At 37.1% G+C, this 18,049-nt stretch overlaps 1 protein-coding gene across 1 annotated transcript; it reads left to right on the top strand.

Annotated features, from left to right (window-relative positions):
* Positions 1 to 5,300: 5,300 nt before the first annotated feature.
* Positions 5,301 to 9,901, top strand: LOC306878814 (growth/differentiation factor 5-like; the record flags this gene model as incomplete). The annotated part of the gene is made up of 2 exons (XM_079431355.1): positions 5,301 to 5,928; positions 9,039 to 9,901. The coding sequence occupies 2 exons, from the start codon at positions 5,301 to 5,303 to the stop codon at positions 9,899 to 9,901; spliced, it is 1,491 nt and encodes a 496-aa protein (XP_079287481.1).
* Positions 9,902 to 18,049: the final 8,148 nt, after the last annotated feature.

Genomic DNA, 18,049 nt, shown 5'->3' with positions numbered 1-18,049 from the left:
ACTAAGAGAATTAAGCCCTGTCATTTTGACTTGACAAACCAAGAACTTATAATAACAGAAATATTTTACTACATGGCACCGCTTCTTTAATTTCCATTAAAATCTTGATTAAATATTTGAAAACGGTAGCATCTTGTAAGGATGTCGCACCAAATCTGCATTAATTATTGTCAGCCTGTGTGTATCACAGAGACACGCGGCGTAGATGATAATATTCAACTTTGTTCGATATGAGGAACAGGTCAGACAAAGAAAGTAAACAAGAAAAGCAAACAAGCATAAGACTGAGCAGTTCCAGTGTACAAGGCTGTTGACCGTGTGCATCTTAAAGGCACTGCAGGCAGGAAAAAAAATGTATAAGTGCTAAAAATATTTTGAGGAAAATTGGATGCCACTCGCTGAGTTAAAGATGACGATGAGGTCGCATGACCTCAATGTAATCTGTTTCAGTGCTTTTAAAGTAGGACGGCACGGCAGTATACAGTATGTAGGAACAGTATACTAGTGTTCATATCAAAGACTATAGAAACTTAGTTCACATTCGAACACAGCCGATGAGATTTTGAAAAGTTGCCTCTTGCAGCCACCTGCTGGTTTGTAGAAGACAGTAAAGTAAATTCGTCTTAGTCCAGGGCTGTCCAAACTCGGTCCTGGAGGGCCGGTGTCCTGCAGAGTTTAGCTCCAACTTGCCTCAACACACCTGCATGGAAGCTTCTAGTATGCCTAGTAAGAGCTTAATTAGCTGCTTCAGGTGTGTTTAATTAGGGTTGGAGTTAAACTCTGCAGGACACCGGTCCTCCAGGACCGAGTTTGGACAGCCCTGTCCTTTCTAGATCTTTTATAAATTTACTAGTATCGTGTTTTTCTGATTATATCAATTACAAAAAGCCATTTTTAGAGCCATTTTTAGAAATCGGTATATTGTTACATTAGTATTGAATTAAGGGGCAGTCGTGGCCTAATGGATAGAGAGTTGGACAAGTGAATAACCAACACTCTCAATATCACACCTCAATACCACGACTGAGGTGAGACCCTTGAGCAAGGCACTGAACCCCCAACTGCTCCCCGGGCGCCGCAGCATTGGCTGCCCACTGCTCTGGGTGTATGTTCACTACTGTGTGTACACGTGGATGGGTTAAATGCAGAGCACAAATTCCGAGTATGGGTCACCATACTTGGCCGCACACCACTTCCCTTTCCCTTTAAAAAATTAAAAGACCATAAAATATAATACAAGGTATTTTCTGCAAAGTAGTTTTTAAGGATTTTCAACGGATAATGACAAACGTCAGTCTGTTTTACATGCTTTCATATCACTTCAGAAGATTTTAAATAGATTTGATTTTGCACATCATATGGGCCACTTTCATTATACTGGAATAACCATATTAACTCTAAAAAAACTATTATTTTTCATGGGAAATATAACTTTATCAATAACTAAACCAAACTGCCCGTCGTCCCCATTTTTGATTATTTATTTAAAATGTTACGTATTTTAATTATATAAAATGTCTTTTCGTTTAGATTTTTATTTGGTTTTTAAACCCCCACAGACATGTGAATTGAAAATGTAGTACTTCCTTCTTTCTCCTATTTTTTTTTTAAACGTAATAGCCTGGTTTGTCCAAGTGGGGGCAATGTTGCATTTTTTCAGTGTGTCATTGTGAAAAGTCTTTCAGCAGCTCAATCAATCATCTGTATTAATAGTGTGGCCCAAATGTTTGAAAGAACAACACTGTTTCAACAACACACTCATCATACTGTCAACGAGGAGAACAAGTTGCAGTTAAAACACAGATTTGCAGACACCTAAAATCGTGATTGCCATATCTGGAACAGTCATTGAAAAAGACTGAAATCTTTTTAAAAATTAATAGATTTTCTTTTCTTTAAACTTCACTTGAGTTGATGTAGAACTGCACAGGTGTATTTGAGAGCACATGCATATTAGCAGAATGTCAAAACTGTGGCTTCTCCAGAACAAGAGGCCTTTATATTTCGTTTGTCCACGACTGCACCTGTGAAATGTCTGTGGTTTTGCAACGTCTAACACCTCGACAGCACATTTCTCAGCACAAAGATAGCATAGCAATCTGGGGAAATGTGAAGGGGGTCAAAGACATACGGTGGGGCTCAAATATCAACCAGCGCAGTGGACAATAAAAACTAAAATAATTTTTTTAATTTTAAAATAACATTTCAGCATTAAAACAAACATTATTATATACATTTTTTAATATTAATAATGAAATGTAATAAATAATAAAATAATAAGATTATAATAAATAATACAATGTATTAATAAAGAAATATAGTTTATTATAAGTGATGATGATGATGATTAATAATATAATAAATATATAATATATAGTTTATATATTATATAAATAATAAAATAGCAAATGTATAATACATAAATGCATAATTTTATTTATATTAATAATAATGAAATATAATTAAAATAAAAACGCAATAAATAATACAATATATTAATAATAGAATAATATTAGAATTATAATAAACATAATAAATATTAAAATGTATCAATAAAATATAATAAATAATAAAAATAATTCAAGTTTATTTATTAATTATTATTTGTAGTTTATTATTAATAATATGATAATAGTATAATAATATAATATGATTAATTAAAACATTTATATTAAATTAGAAACATGCAAAAAGGAATAATGTTCACTTGTGGTCTCAGACTGTATATCCACACAGAAGAAATCTTCTTGGTGATCCATGTGTCTGGGTGTGGGTTAAACCACAGGCCATGTTTCCTCCGTCCTTCTGAAAACATCCTGAGAGACGAACATTTCGGACAGTTGAAATGTGCTGCGTTCTGAGGTTTTCACCCCTGGATGAGCATGTTTATGTGTGTGTACCTGCGCAATCCGAAACACTCTCCAGTCCCTCCTGTTTGTCTACGGAGGTGGATATTTTTTAATGTTCGGGAAGGATTGGAATGGTGTGTGTGGGTGTCTAGCATAGCGTTACCAATAGTCCATATATTTGACTTGAGGAAACAAACTGTTTCTCCACAGGCCTTAAATATAAATGTATGGTCAAGGTTGAGAAGAAATAGAATGCAGTGCCAGATTCTTCATCCCAGAAACCTAAAATCTGTCATGTGACCTCTGACCTTCCACCAGTGTGATGTTATTTAGATGATGTGGCAACTGATTTTGAAATCCATTCACCTAATTTTTTTTTTTTTTTCATTTATTTACATTTATTCATTTAGCTGACGCTTTTATCCAAAGCGACTTACAATTGCTATATATGTCAGAGGTCGCACGCCTCTGGAGCAACTAGGGGGTTAAGTGTCTTGCTCAGGGACACATTGGTGTCTCACAGTGGATTCGAACCCGGGTCTCTCACACCAAAGGCATGTGTCTTATCCACTGCGCCATCACCACCCCGCCATTTGTTCAATAAAAATGCTTTCTGAAAACTACCTGTATATTACTACACAGCTCTCTGGGATACTTGATTCTGATTAGCCGATAGCAGCTTTAAACCCAGGATATTTTATTTATTAACTGTCAGCAGATAGACACAGGACACAGAGGTAAGTGCAATACAATCAACAGGTTTATTGAGTAGTAGCAGAGGGGAATGAGATGAGCAGAATTTCCAGGTAAGCAGGCGGGGAATGGGAATATCTCTAGGGGCTTGTCTGAGTGTGAATGTACTTTTTCCTTTTCCAGGGGATCCGGAGGTAACAGTGGAGAGTGGAGACGGTGGAGAACAGGGATAGGAACACTGGAGCAACTGGTAAGTAGACAAAACGTGAGTGGGTCAGGTTAGTCAACATGGAAAGTTTGAGACCAGACAGTGAATGAATGGGAGGAGTGCAGGGATATAGTGCTGCTGATTAGTGCTGACAGGTGGCAGTGATCAGAAATCAGGGGATTGGGATCTGGTGAGTGTCGTTGGTGGAGACTGCGGTGACTGTGGTGACTCTCTGACATTTACTTACATGCTTACTTACAACTTACTATATTTATCTAATATATTTATTTCTTGATTTTATTATTTGTCTTCATTTATTTTTATTTATTTATCTATCTTGTTTTATTTCTTGATTTTATTTTTTATTTAATTGAAGTAAATATGCAAAATTACAGACACAATATAATATTAAATAACATCATATTTAATATTATAAGTAAATATGCAATATGACATAGGCCTACGTTAGTATTTATAATCTTTATTATTATTTTTAGATTTTCTGGTAATACAATAGTACATTGTAAAAAGTGAAAAGATGCAATTATCTTACCCTTAAAAACGATTTTTTAGTGATGAAACACAGCGAATTCCTTCATATTAAATTATATTTTTGACTTTTTCTATTTTCGGTTCATTTGGTTTATGAATTGAACTTTTATTTCATTAATCAAAATCATATTTAATAGCATTTGTACATCAACTCTTATCCTGTAAAAAAAAATATGTTTTTGCGACGTTATAGCCAAACTAAAACAAAACAGTTTGACAAGAAAGTACTATTTTAGAATTTCTATTTCAAAATGTCATATTCATTTCAATGTGTTATTTGCTATTTCTTTGTCATTAATAGTAACATTTACTAGCGATTTCTGAGTGATTGTTTGTTTTTTCTGAAGTGAAGTTTTAAAAAAAAATGTTTAATGTATGGATAATCTGCATACCAGCTCTGACCCGTGGCTCATAGATTGAAGACCCTAAGCAGTGCTTTATTCTGGTGACCTAATGCAAAGCTTTTGGTTTTATGTATTCAGTGACTCATGCTTTAAGAAGAAATATTGCAGTTGAATAAATCTGGACAGCATGACATCAGAGAGTAATTAAGCCCGCTTGCGTTGGAATTTCGTTTCCAATTCCTGCGCTCAGGTTTGCGCGCAACTTAAGCACCTGCAGGTTTGTGTGTGTGCGTGCGTGCTGTTTTCACTGGACCACGTTCAAACTCGGAGAAAGAAAGAGAGAGTGAGCGAGAGAGCGCATTACGCCATCCTTCCCTCTTGGAAAAAGTGGGATTTTAAACAAGTCTCTTACAAGATATCAAGCAGAACCTCTGGACTTCACATAGAGACACTGCGCTTTTGTACCTACTCCTGGATCTCCACTCCGACAGAGAGCTGGATCACTATGGTTCTGAAGAGAGGGGCTCATGCCAATGATTTGCGCGGAATAATCGATCAGACGTTTCCAAAGCTTCATTTTTACCTCTCCAGACCCGTTCATGGTAGATCCGTCGGTTATTTCTCCATCACCGAATCTCAGAGGAAGATCAGAGGATGAAAGTTCTGACTAGTCTCCCTCTTTTATTGGGCTTCTGGACTCTGTTATACCTGGACTTCATCCCGCAGGCGCTCTCCATCGCCGGAGTGGCCGGTCACAGGGGCGCCGGGACGGCCAAAGCCAATCCACGGTTACCGGTGGCGCGCAACGGCACGACTCTCGTTAAACCTTCGGATAACGCCAAGATCTCTCGCATTCGCGCTGGTCCACTACTGATTAAGGCCGAGGGTAACCCGGTTCGCGCCGCGGTCCCTGTGAGTTTGGGGCGCAGGGAGGCCGCGCGCTCTTGGGTACCCAAGGATGCGGCGAGAGTCGCATCCTCCTCCAGCATCCAGCACCAAGCGGGACGCAATAAAGGAGTTTCTGCGCAGAAATCCCCTGCGCCGGCTGCGATCAGGGCTGGTCAGACCAATGCTAGCGTGATGAAAAGCATCGCACCGGCACCTGCGCATCTGCGAGCGATGAAGCTGGTGGACAGAGAGGAACCCAAACACCTTTTAGTGACGCCCCATGACTACATGCTGTCCCTGTACTGGTCACTGACCAGCGGAGAGGTCAATACTAGTGTCCTGCACGGGGCTGGGATGGCCAATACCATCACCAGTTTTGTAGATAAAGGACAAGGTATGGTATGCCTGTTTATTCTGCTTTGCATTGGAGAGTTCTTTTGTATGCGCATTATAGGGACAACCGGGGCAAGTTGTCACACTGCTAAATTGTCACATGGGCTGTATCTAAGTAACTGGGAGGGGTTTTGTTGGTTGCAAATATTTAATATTTAAAGTGTAATATTTCATATGATTTTTATATTTTTTTATAGTTGTTGGTTAAATGTATGAACAATAAAATCACAATGGTTTATTTTATGTTTTTATGTGTAACATTTTATTACTTAGAATTTGTTTTCTAGTACATTTACAGTAGCTGTTTCTTGAATTGTTTTATGTTTTATACTAATTTAACTATTTAAAATGAGCTGAAAAGCCTATAATTGGCTATTTAATATCAAGTTTCTATTGTGACAACTTACCCCATATATTGTGACATCATGCCAGACTTTTTTTTTCCAGGAATATGATGTTGCAACTTAAGTAGAATATATATAAGAAACCACTCACTGAAACATCCACTTGAGACAACTAGCCCCAGTGGATTTTTTCCTATTCCCAATTACTATTAACCTAGTTAGTTAACTAGTTAGTACAAAGATGTTTAGGTTAAAATGGATTTTATAAGACAAAGTGTATATTTTTATCTGTCGTAAGTGGCCACACTATCTTTAATCATGTTTAAGATTTTTGCAGGTCCATTTAATAATAGCTTTGCAGTGTGAAAAATGAATTATGAGAACAAATATCCCATAGGGTTTATATTCCATATATTTTCTCAAAACATTTAAGCTCATAAAAAAGTGCAGGTATGATGATCGTCCAAAAAAAACTTAAAGGAAAATGTTATATGACCGTTCAAATGGCAGGATACTGCTGTCACTGCTTGAAATGTCGTGTCAACTACCCATTTGAAATTTACTACATTTACGCTAAATTGTCCTATTCTGTTTATACAAAAGAAAACTCAGTGGATATATATTTTGAAAACATCTTATTTCTGCTTAGTTTTGCACTCCACACTAAATTGACACAATGTTTTTTTTAATCCGGGTCTCTGACCCAAACCAACTGTGTCAATATGCATCTGGCATAAGACTTTTGATGGACCTCTGCTTAAAGTAAATAAACTCCTGGACCGGTTACAAGTAGGTGGCCTCAATATGTTTTTATTTTTTCAAAGTAAATCTGTTTAAAACGGCATTTAAATGGTCCTGCTTTATGTAGCTCCAATGTTGACTCCTCAGAAGCTTTGAATGGTTTTAGTTTATGCTGAGTGAAATGTCCTTTGCAGATTTACAGTTACCACATCCTCTGTAGACTCCGAGAAAGAAATGCATGCATTTTTCCGTCACCTAAAGGAAAAGTTTCCCTACAAATGATCATTTACTCACATTTGTTGCTTCAGACCTGTATGACCTCATCTGTGTAGCACAAATGTTAGTTCTCCATTCACTTTCAATGCAAGAAAAAGAGCAGCCTGGAACATTCTGCTAAATATCTCCTTTTGGAGATCATACAGGTTTGGATTGACATGAAGGTGAGTAAATGGTGACAGAATTTCCATTTTTGGTATTAACATTTGCTCTAAGTTATAACTATTTCTTTCAGTTTAAAAATGGACCGCACATCATGTCTTTGTACATCCATTCAGTGTAATTTATATCTCCACACACACAAACACACACTCATCCAGCACTAATCAGTTGCACTCTCTCTACCCCTCTCCATGCGCTTCAGATGGTCTCTTCAGCCTATGTTAGTGAAAGCCATATGTCACGGTGGTAGGCCCACTGGTAAATAGCTGCAGGTTGATAATAAGGCTGTGTTTACAGTATGTTGTGGTCTCCAGGCCGAGGTCGTCTGGTTTTAATAGTCTTTTGAAAGCAAACTGTTCTTGGATAAAATGAAACCTTTGATTTTCATAATGCACTGCCTTCATATTGCATTGCATTCAGAAAGTGCTCTCTTTTAGACACACACACACACACACACAATTACGATGTGTGAGCTTTGATTGTGGAATAAAATTAGTTGCACTGCAAAAGATCAAAGTGACTGATCATTTTACTCTTTCAAAAATAAATGTCTTCCCTTTCAAAAAGTACAGTGATGGTATCAGATGGAAATACCATGTTACTGAATGATTGCCATATTCATGTAATATGGTCTTTGTTTACTGCACATGATACCACTGTATTACCATGGTGAATGTCAAAAAAACTTAGTATTATCATGATTCCATGTGAACAAAAAGATGGTATTACTATAGTAAATTATGGTAAATGTTCAAACAATAGTCTTGTGACCAAAAAAGCATTGTGTCCCATTAAAAACACTGTATTACCCTACCATGTGCGAAAACATGGTATAACCAAATGTCTAAAAAACTTGGTATTTTCATGGAAAATGTTAAAAACATGGTAAAACCATTATGGATGTCCAAATAAAATCATTGTATTGTCCTAACACCAAGTGCAAAACCATGGTATTAGCATGGTCAATTATATTATTCTTATGGTAAATGATAAAAACTTTATTGTTTTCAAAAAACATTGTAACCTTAGTGTAGTACCATGCTAATCATATTATTCTTGCAGTAAATGTTAAAAACATGATTTTGTCTCCAAAAACATGGTAACACTATTGTATGTCCAAATATATTTTTTTTTAAACATAATATTACCATTGTAAGTGGTAACATTATCATGGATAATATCCAAAACAAATGATATTATCATAGTACAGATAAAACCAACATTGTATTATCCTGACAGCATGTGCAAAAACCAGGTTACTACTATGGTAAATGACCATAAAATCATGGTATTACAACAGTAAATGTAAAAGAAACATGGTAGTACCATAGTTCGTATCTAAAGTCTATGGTAATACTATTACAGATGTCCAAAACTATGAAACATTGCCTTAATACCCTACAAGAATTTGGTATTACCATGGTAACATCCAAAAAACATGGAATTATTATTAAAATGGTTAATGAAAAGCAAATCATACTACTTTTTTGTGTTATGCTTTTAACAGGGATAAAAATATGTTTTCAAATGAAACTAATGAAGCAATGCAAGGGCTGTTTTTATTGACCTTTGATCTTAATTTTTGCAGATGACCGTGGGCCCCTCACGAGGCGTCAGCGGTACCTCTTCAACATCAGCTCAATGGAGAAGGAGGGTCTGTTGGGCGCAGAGCTGCGCATCCTCCGAAAGAAGCACATGGACTTTCACAAGGCCATGTTTACTGAGGGCATGGCAACTTTGAGACTGTACTCCTGTGCCTCAGGTAAGCACAGACCCATCCTGTTGCAGACTCGACCTATCGACCTTCATAGCGCCCCGTACTGGGAAGTGTTTGACATCTGGAAACTGTTCAAGAACTTCAGAAACGCTCCGCAGCTTTGCTTTGAGCTGGACGTGGCCGATCAAGGCCGACTGCTTGACTTGCGATTACTCGGCCTGGGTCGGGCCGGAAGGCAAAATAGGGAAAAAGCCTTCTTTGTGGTGTTTGGCCGTACGAAAAAGCAAGGGCTCTTTTACAACGAGATCACAGCCCGTTCGGGTCACAACAACAAGACCATCTACGAGTACCTCTTCACCCAGCGGCGGATGCGTCGGGCACCGTTGCCACGTGGGAAAAAACCACCCAAGAACCCCAAACAGAGGTGCAACCGCAAGCAGTTGCACGTCAACTTCAAGGAAATGGGCTGGGACGACTGGATCATCGCGCCTCTGGAGTACGAGGCCTTCCACTGCGACGGCGTCTGCGACTTTCCCATCCGCTCGCATCTGGAGCCTACCAATCACGCCATCATCCAGACTCTCATGAACTCCATGGATCCCAGATCCACGCCACCGACCTGCTGCGTCCCGACCAGACTCAGCCCCATCAGTATTCTGTACATTGACTCGGCCAATAATGTGGTGTACAAGCAGTACGAGGACATGGTGGTGGAGAGCTGTGGTTGCAGGTAGCGAGATATTCTGAAGACTTTCAAAGAGCAACCAGAAGAGATACATTTTGGGTCTTCTTGACTTCCAGACTTCCTTTGTCAATAGTTATAATAAAACTAATAAACTTTTCCTTTTTGTTAACCTTTTTTTTTTTAAAACATTAGCTTATATACTTGCTTTCGAAATGAAACAGGGTTGTGCACTATTCAGAATTTAACCGAGAGTGTTTTCAATTTGAATTGAGTAAAAAAAACAAAATTGCAATTTGAATGTGAATGTAAGGAAGTAGGACATTGTCTATTAATTTTATAGTCATTTCCATTAATTATAAAACACAATCCAATGCAAAATCCAAAATACAGGTAAAATACCTGTAAAAAACAACAACAACAACAACAACAAAAAAACTTCCTTCATATTAATACAGTTCATTGTTCTCTATTTTTATGGATTTTTTTTTTACAGTCAAATTAACTGGAAATGAAAATGTAAAAAAAATGTATATTTCAATAACCGGTCATCAAAAGAAAATAAACTGTATTACACTATTAACAATTATCAAATCCACATCTATATAAAGAAATATGTAGCTTTTGACGATAGATAGATAGATAGATAGATAGATAGATAGATAGATAGATAGATAGATAGATAGATAGATAGATAGATAGATAGATAGATAGATAAACTAAAGAACATTCCATCATATTTAATTAATTAACTGTTAACCAGGGTGGAAAAACACTTCCCAGAATGCACTACTTGTGATGAATTGGATTTCAGTAAATTCCTCTTCCTGTCATTCCAATGAACTTCCTGTAGGATGGAGCCAATTCTTCCATTCTGAATTTTGCTCAACCCTGTCATGTAGATCATCATTAACATCTGGAGGTTCACATAAAGGATTCAGAACAAACAAACACTGTTGCTTTTACATTTGCATTTTTACTTTGTTTACACAAACCTGTGTTGATGTGCCAATAAAACGCCTTGGATTCCCGAGTCAAATGCAGGTGTCTCTTCAAAACTAGCTGAGGGCTTTTCTGCTAATGCAGTTGGCTCAGTTTGCCCCTGCTGGTAGATGTCATAACTACACCACCTGGCTGCTAAAAACATCTGCCATTCAGTATATTCTGCTGGAATACATATAACTACGGAAGTTCTAAGCGGCCATGCATTATTATAATTTTTCTGTCTTGTTTTGTCGTGATCACGACTTAATTTTCTCGTGATCTCGACATAACGAAATTTGTTTTGTCGTTATCACGACTTAATTTTCTCGTGATCTCGACATAACGAAATTTGTTTTGTGGTTATCTGGACATAACGAAAGTTGTTGATCTCAACCTAAAAACCGTTTTCTCACGACGTAATTGTAGCTATCGTGAGAAAATCAGGGTCGCTATATTGTCTTCGACGATAAAGTTGCAGACCCGACAGCCTCCTTCTCAAGTGTCGAACACTTATGTGTAATGTGTAAGTCGTCAATCACTGACAGACACAGAGCTAAAATGTCCGAGTATGAATATGCATGACAAGTATTCTATCATGGATCAATGTAGTCGGTCACACACACAACACCTTCAATATTTGGGATGATACTTATACCATATTTTTATTTTTATTATTTCAGTTTGAGTGAGTCCCTGATCAAAGTTAAAGCGAATACGATCATCCATGATGCTGCGATGATGCTGCTTCTAGCATTTTCTCATGCCGAATACACAGAGAAAATTAAGTCGTGATAACGACAAAACAACTTTCGTTATGTCGAGATCACGAGAAAATTAAGTCGTGATAACGACAAAACAACTTTCGTTAGGTCGAGATCACGAGAAAATTAAGTCGTGATAACGACAAAACAACCTTCGTTATGTCGAGATCACGAGAAAATTAAGTCGTGATCACGAGAAAACAAGACAGAAAAATTATAATAATGCATGGCCGCTTAGAACTTCCGTATATAACTGCAAGCAACAAGTAAATATTTAATTATATTATAGTAGATGTCTTACCAGTGCTGGATTAGTCACTAGTGCAGAGACTATATCTTCAGAATTGTGAAGCTTGCTGGTGAAATGACACCACTACTCACCAGAGTGTTTCAACAGGTTGATGTTTTTGTCCTCACATTATTAGCTGCTCAACAGAAGCACATTTTAAAGTATTTTTTAAGTGATAAAACTTGAGTAAATGTCTAGTTGTTATATTAAAAAAAAAAATTTTAATTGTATTGTATTGTATTTCAATGCTAAGTAAATAGTTTAAACTTCTTTTTTTAAAACCTTTGTTTTACAAAAGAAACATGTTGCTATTGCTTTTAGTGCTGAAGGGATAATGGACAAAAGTAACAGCATGTAACGCATATTGGGATGCTAACCATTCTGAAAGAAAAAAAAATGGTTTCAAAACATTTTGTACAAATAATTACATTTAAACTTGGCATTTAAATTGAGTGAATTTAATTCAACAACCATACCACAGATAGTTTAACTATGTCTGCACTTTCAGAATTTTTATTTTTTTGTAAATAAATGTAAACTTAAACCAGGAATTTACAATGTTAAGTGATGGAAGCAGATATTCATAATAAACAAAATGTCTCAGAACTAAGTAGTTTCAAGTGATTTTTCTTTGTAAGAGTTACGATACACATCCTAAACAGGTATAATGTTTTCACCAGCAATAATTAAAAAAAAAAAGAAAATGTCTGAAAAGAAAATGCAGAGAAATGTGACAAGAAGATAACACATGTTTGTATGGCACCGCTTACACCAAAATCAGTCCATGAAAATTCATCATTTAAATAGTGAAACATTTTCATTAATAAAAACGTATCTAAAATTATGTTTAAGACTGATTTAATGTGAATTATGCGTTTGTATATTGAACATTCATACATATCAGGCAATTCAATAAAGGAATAGTTCACCCAAAAATAAAAATTTGCTGAAAATATACTCAACCTCAGGCGATCTAAGATGTAAATAATGCTTCTTCATCAGAACAGATTTAGAGAAATTTAGCATGACATCACTTGCTCACCAATGGATCCTCTGCAGTGAATGGGTGCCGTCAGAACGAGAGTTCAAACAGCTGATAAAAACATCACAATAATCCACACTAGTCCAGTCCATCGACTGAATCTTGTGAAGTGAAAAGTTGCATGTTTATAAAAACAAATCCATAATTAAGATGGATTTGAGTCTTCTATCCATAATATTGCTTTCTCCAGTGAAAAGTCAATTTGTCAGAATCAGGAGTGAAATATGGACAGGTCAAGCATCGTTTGCATGCAAAAACAGCTCTAAAAAAATTTTTTTTACGTGAGAGGACAACAGGTGATGGACTTTTTGACTGGAGGAAGTGGATTTTATTATTATGGATTATGGATTTTCCATAGTATTTTGGCCAAAAGCAATGGTTCTAAAGTTAAAAACCTTGATGATGTATTTGGCACAGCTTTTCGCTTCACAAGATGTAAACTGATGGACTGGAGTGGTGTGGATTACTGGTTTATTGTGATGTTTTTATCAGCTGTTTGGACTCTCATTCTGACGGCACCCATTCACTGCAGAGGACACAATAAGCAAGTGATAATGCAAAATTTCTCCAAATCTGTTCTGATAAAGAACAGTTTACAGTTTTACAGATAACTCTTCTACATCTTGGATCGCCTGAGGGTGAATACATCTTCAGCAAATGTTCATTTTTGGGCAAACTATTCCTTTAAAATAACTTTATTGTACATTCTCCTCTTACCTTATTTCTTACAGCACGGACTATTGTAGATTTTAACATTAAAACATCTGTCTAAGCAGAAACATGACTTGTTTGTAGGATTAAGTTTCGGTTGTCACTGTACGTGGCCCTAAATTGCGGCAAAGTGTCAAACTAGATCAGATCGTACAGTATCACATAGTCTTAAAGAGATGTGTTTTGTTTCTACATATAAGCAGAACCACCTGCTCACTTGGATTCGAGAGTAGTTTTAACCCATGGAGCTAATTGAATACAACTTTAATTGCCCGTCCATTAGCCTGAGCAGATTTCACAATGATACTTTGGGAAAGCTGACAAAAACACGTCTACATTAACATTGGCCAATGGACACTCACTACTACAGAGTCTTTACACTCACTCACTTTTATAGAGTTCCTGCGGCTTTGAGCGGAGAGTGTGTTAAACCTAATCTCTCCCTTTCCCTCCATCTCCGTCTTTCAGGTTTAACATTTTTGTTGGCTTGTTATCGGCTCTGGCAAGGAAACCTTGACCGATGTTTAACATTTTTCCAACGCAATCTTATATTTCCTTGACAGATGCCTGTACAATTATATTATATAGTGGGATAACATGTATTGGAAAATGAATTAAAGATATAAGCAAGCTGTGATCAAGAAAAAACAATGTTTAAGGAAGATTTTTTTTTTTTTTTTTTTTTTTTAGATGGGGAAAAGGATAAAGTTTAACAAGGTAATAAAACTCAAGAGAGAAAACGTTACACCCAAACACTCTAGTAGAGCCTATGGACACCACGTTCAGTGCATTATGTCAAATATTTATATATAAAAAATAATTTGTCTCCCGAGTTCATGACCTGAACCTCTTCCTGGCCTTCTAATGTGAAACTATGATGAAATTATTTTCTATTAGTTACTATTAGAAACTCTATCTTCCACAATGTCTTTACAGGACCTGAATAAACACATGCAGTTTAGCAGAGTATTTCAGCACAAAACCCTGGAAGAGAATCATTTCTGCCTATTTTAAGATTTAGATGACTTTTGTCATCATTTATCACTAACTTAAAGGGATAATGACAGATTTACAAAAATTTAACCCTTTGAAGAGTGCTCTCTCTGTTAAGAGTGAATGTAACGATGGAGCCGTGTGTTTATGCATAAAAATGAGTTTAGATTGTTTCTTGAAAAACAAGTGCAACCTTCATAACATGTAAATAAGTACTGGTTTATCAATACAACAACATAGGCAACAATGCTACCATCAGATACAATTCATTTTTAATGAATTCCCCTTCAGTACGTGCCATGTTTTGGAAAACTGTAGCATCAGCATTCCGAGCCAGAAAACTTTAATAATACGGCCAATACAATGTCATTTGGTCAGGCCAAAGACCACCTTTGTCGTAAATGCATAACCTTCCCAGCTGGACCTCCTGGTTTTGGCTGCCGTGCTGACATTCTGCAGATTGGCCGGTATTATTTCACCCCCGGCTTTGAGATCTGCTGTTGAGAAAACAGGGGTGAGTCTGATGGATCAATGGCATGCATACTTTCATGACTTCCGTCACTGGCTTTGGCAGCTGCTTCCACGCATCAAGGCATTCCAAAGGAGGCAGATCATTTTATCTGCCTCCTCCTATTTTCTATCACTAAATGACATCAGAACACCATGTAGAGATCTGTCACGGCTAGATGAATTATCAGTGATAGTTTGAGCTTTAGCACTAAATCCACATTGCACATCTGCTTGCGGAACAAGAGTGAGAGACTAATGTGAACTGGAGGGTCGAAGGTCTGCTATAATAGGGTATTTTTTTAAATGCAACTAAACATATATAATGATGTCTAGCGCAAATGTGAAAGCTTGTTTCTGTCTCAAAAGGGCTTTTGACACTTGAAATAATATAACCCTGGGTAATTCTAAACTCTGGGTTAAGGGAATCCTGGGTTATATCTTGCTTCACATTTCAGACTGTTCATAATTTATGCGGTTTAACAATTAATACCGGGGTATTATTAAACTGAAATTTCACAGTGTACATTCCTAAGCCCTGGGTTAATATTCTTACTTGAAGATTTGCAGTGTCAATGTTTTCTTGATTGAGTGAAGGCATCACATGACCTGTTTAAGTAACAGCTCCAATATTTCGTATCCACATACTACTCCAATAATCCACATGGTTATTCCATATACTTAGTAAGGTTTCACAAAATAAAAGTGTAATGATATTAATAAAAACAGTATTCTTCCACCAAACAATGTAGCTCCTCAGAAGCCGTTGTGGTTGGAACCTATGGTTGGAGCAACACACAAAGTAAACATAGGTGCAGGTTTGTAATGTAATAGAGTGGTGGAACTGTGATGTCACTTTGTAGGCAAAAGCCCGGAAGTGAGTTAGCATTTTAGCACTTCCGGTTCCATTGTCCCAGAGTCAATGGGTTTTTGAATGGGACTTTGGTTAAAGGTCCCCTGAAATGCATTGACACATGCAGCGTTATTATTTGTGTTGAAGTCATTTTAACTGAAACAGGAAGACAGGGCAGGACATATCAAGCAGCCCCACCCCTTTTTAAAATAGCCAATAGCGTTCGTTTATATCACAGCTTTGGCTAAAGCTGTTCAGGGACGTTGAGCTCCATAAAGCCGCATTTGACTGGGTATGACAGCCACAATCTCATCCTGTGTAGAATTCAAATAGGTCCAATATGTTTTGTGAACTGCGCCGAAACCAGACTTCTTTTTTCCTCATTGGAAAGCATATTTACACAGTCTGAATCATTCCCTGAACAAGTGACCTATTTCAGCTGCAGCTTCAGCGTCTATTTATAGTGTAGGCGGCGGGCGCTTCGAATTCTAGAGAGCATTTGATTGGACAGAAAGTTTGATGACAAGATGAAGTGCGATGTGACGTCAAAAAAATCGTTGAGATGTTTTGGCGGAAGTGACAAACTGCAAGCTTTGAATGCTTATATCTAAATGCGAATTTTGCGAAATGCGAAAAATACGTGCTTTCAAATGTCCTTTAGTTAAGTTTATTTCATTTATTCACTATACTATTTATTGCTATTGTCTCATTTCAGTTTTAGTTTGACTCTAGTTTTGTATTTATTCCAGTTTATATGAAACTGTTCATGTATCGTGGATTAAAATTTATATAAAGAGTAAATACTTTTCACTGAACGTTAAAAATAAGTTTGAGAAAGTTGTCGGGAGCGTGGTGGTGATGCTGAAGGCGAGCGACCGTGGTGCTGTATAGCAGGGGTCGGCAAGTAAGTTTGGCATCGGGCCAAAAAAACATTTCATCACTAGATGGCGGGCCAGAACATAGTCGAAGGATAATGTAAGATATTAATTGATGAAAAATGCAACCAGAATTGCTTGTGACTGACTGTAACGGTGTATTTTGTAACTGGTAGTGAGCTGTTACTCTGTTGTAAAATCCTGCGACAGTCATTAACAAAAAGCCACATTTGTGTGGCGGTGTCCGATCAGAGTATGTGAGCGGAGTGGAGCGTCAACAATTTCCCCTCCACGCTCCTAGCATTGAAGCGAGTGAAAACCACGACACTCCAACTTTTAAAAAATCCGCTCCATTCAAATTCACACCACTCCACTCGCGCTCTGCTCCACTCACGTACTCTGATTGTGAGTAACTGTTGCTGTCATGACAGATCTATTTCAGAACCAGCCGCTATCAAAATAATCTGGCTACGGGCGCGGGCCAGATATTATTTTCTGGCGGGCCACTTTTGGTCGCCTGTTGCCGACCACTGATGTAGTTCGTTTATAGCCTAAGTTTAGCTTTTAAGTTCTGGTGCTTGTATTTAGGCATCAAAATTCATCAAAGTTATATTATTTTGTGAAGATTATCTCGATGGACAAAACGTGTAAATTTCATGAACTATGACTGAACACAGAGTTTATTTTTTGCTATAATCCAAAAGCCTATGAAAAAATCCCATTGGCTTTTTGTCGAGGAACCAGTTTCATGCTAACAGCCGACCCGACCCACCTACAAAGTGACGTCATAGTTTCCCCATTGGCTTCGAACGTGGCTCAACCAATCAGAACCAAGGACCGGAACTATCCGTTTTATAATTAGATTTTTACCTCAGGTTATGAAAGCCTGGAAAATCCAATCTCCAGAGTGCAAACCATAACGCACTGGATAGTTTGCCAAATCTGCAATGAAATGCCATTATTGCAGCTATATAGGATTATAATTGCAGGTGCTATTGATTTTGTTTGAGAAAACGAAATGAGTGATGGAAACACCAAATTTTGAAAAACAAAAATCTTTTTATTCGCAAAAATGTTTTTATGCTCGCTTGAGGTTGTTTTTGACTTGCGTGAAAAAAGGTTAAAGTGAGTAATGGGAGATGGAAACGCATTTTGTGAATAAATTCCTCCATGCGCATCAAAAAA

Source organism: Barbus barbus (assembly GCF_936440315.1).
Source record: "Barbus barbus genome assembly, chromosome: 13".
Taxonomy (NCBI): domain Eukaryota; kingdom Metazoa; phylum Chordata; class Actinopteri; order Cypriniformes; family Cyprinidae; genus Barbus; species Barbus barbus.
The sequence above is the reverse complement of the archived record's forward strand: the minus strand, read 5'-3'. Positions and strand labels throughout refer to the sequence as shown.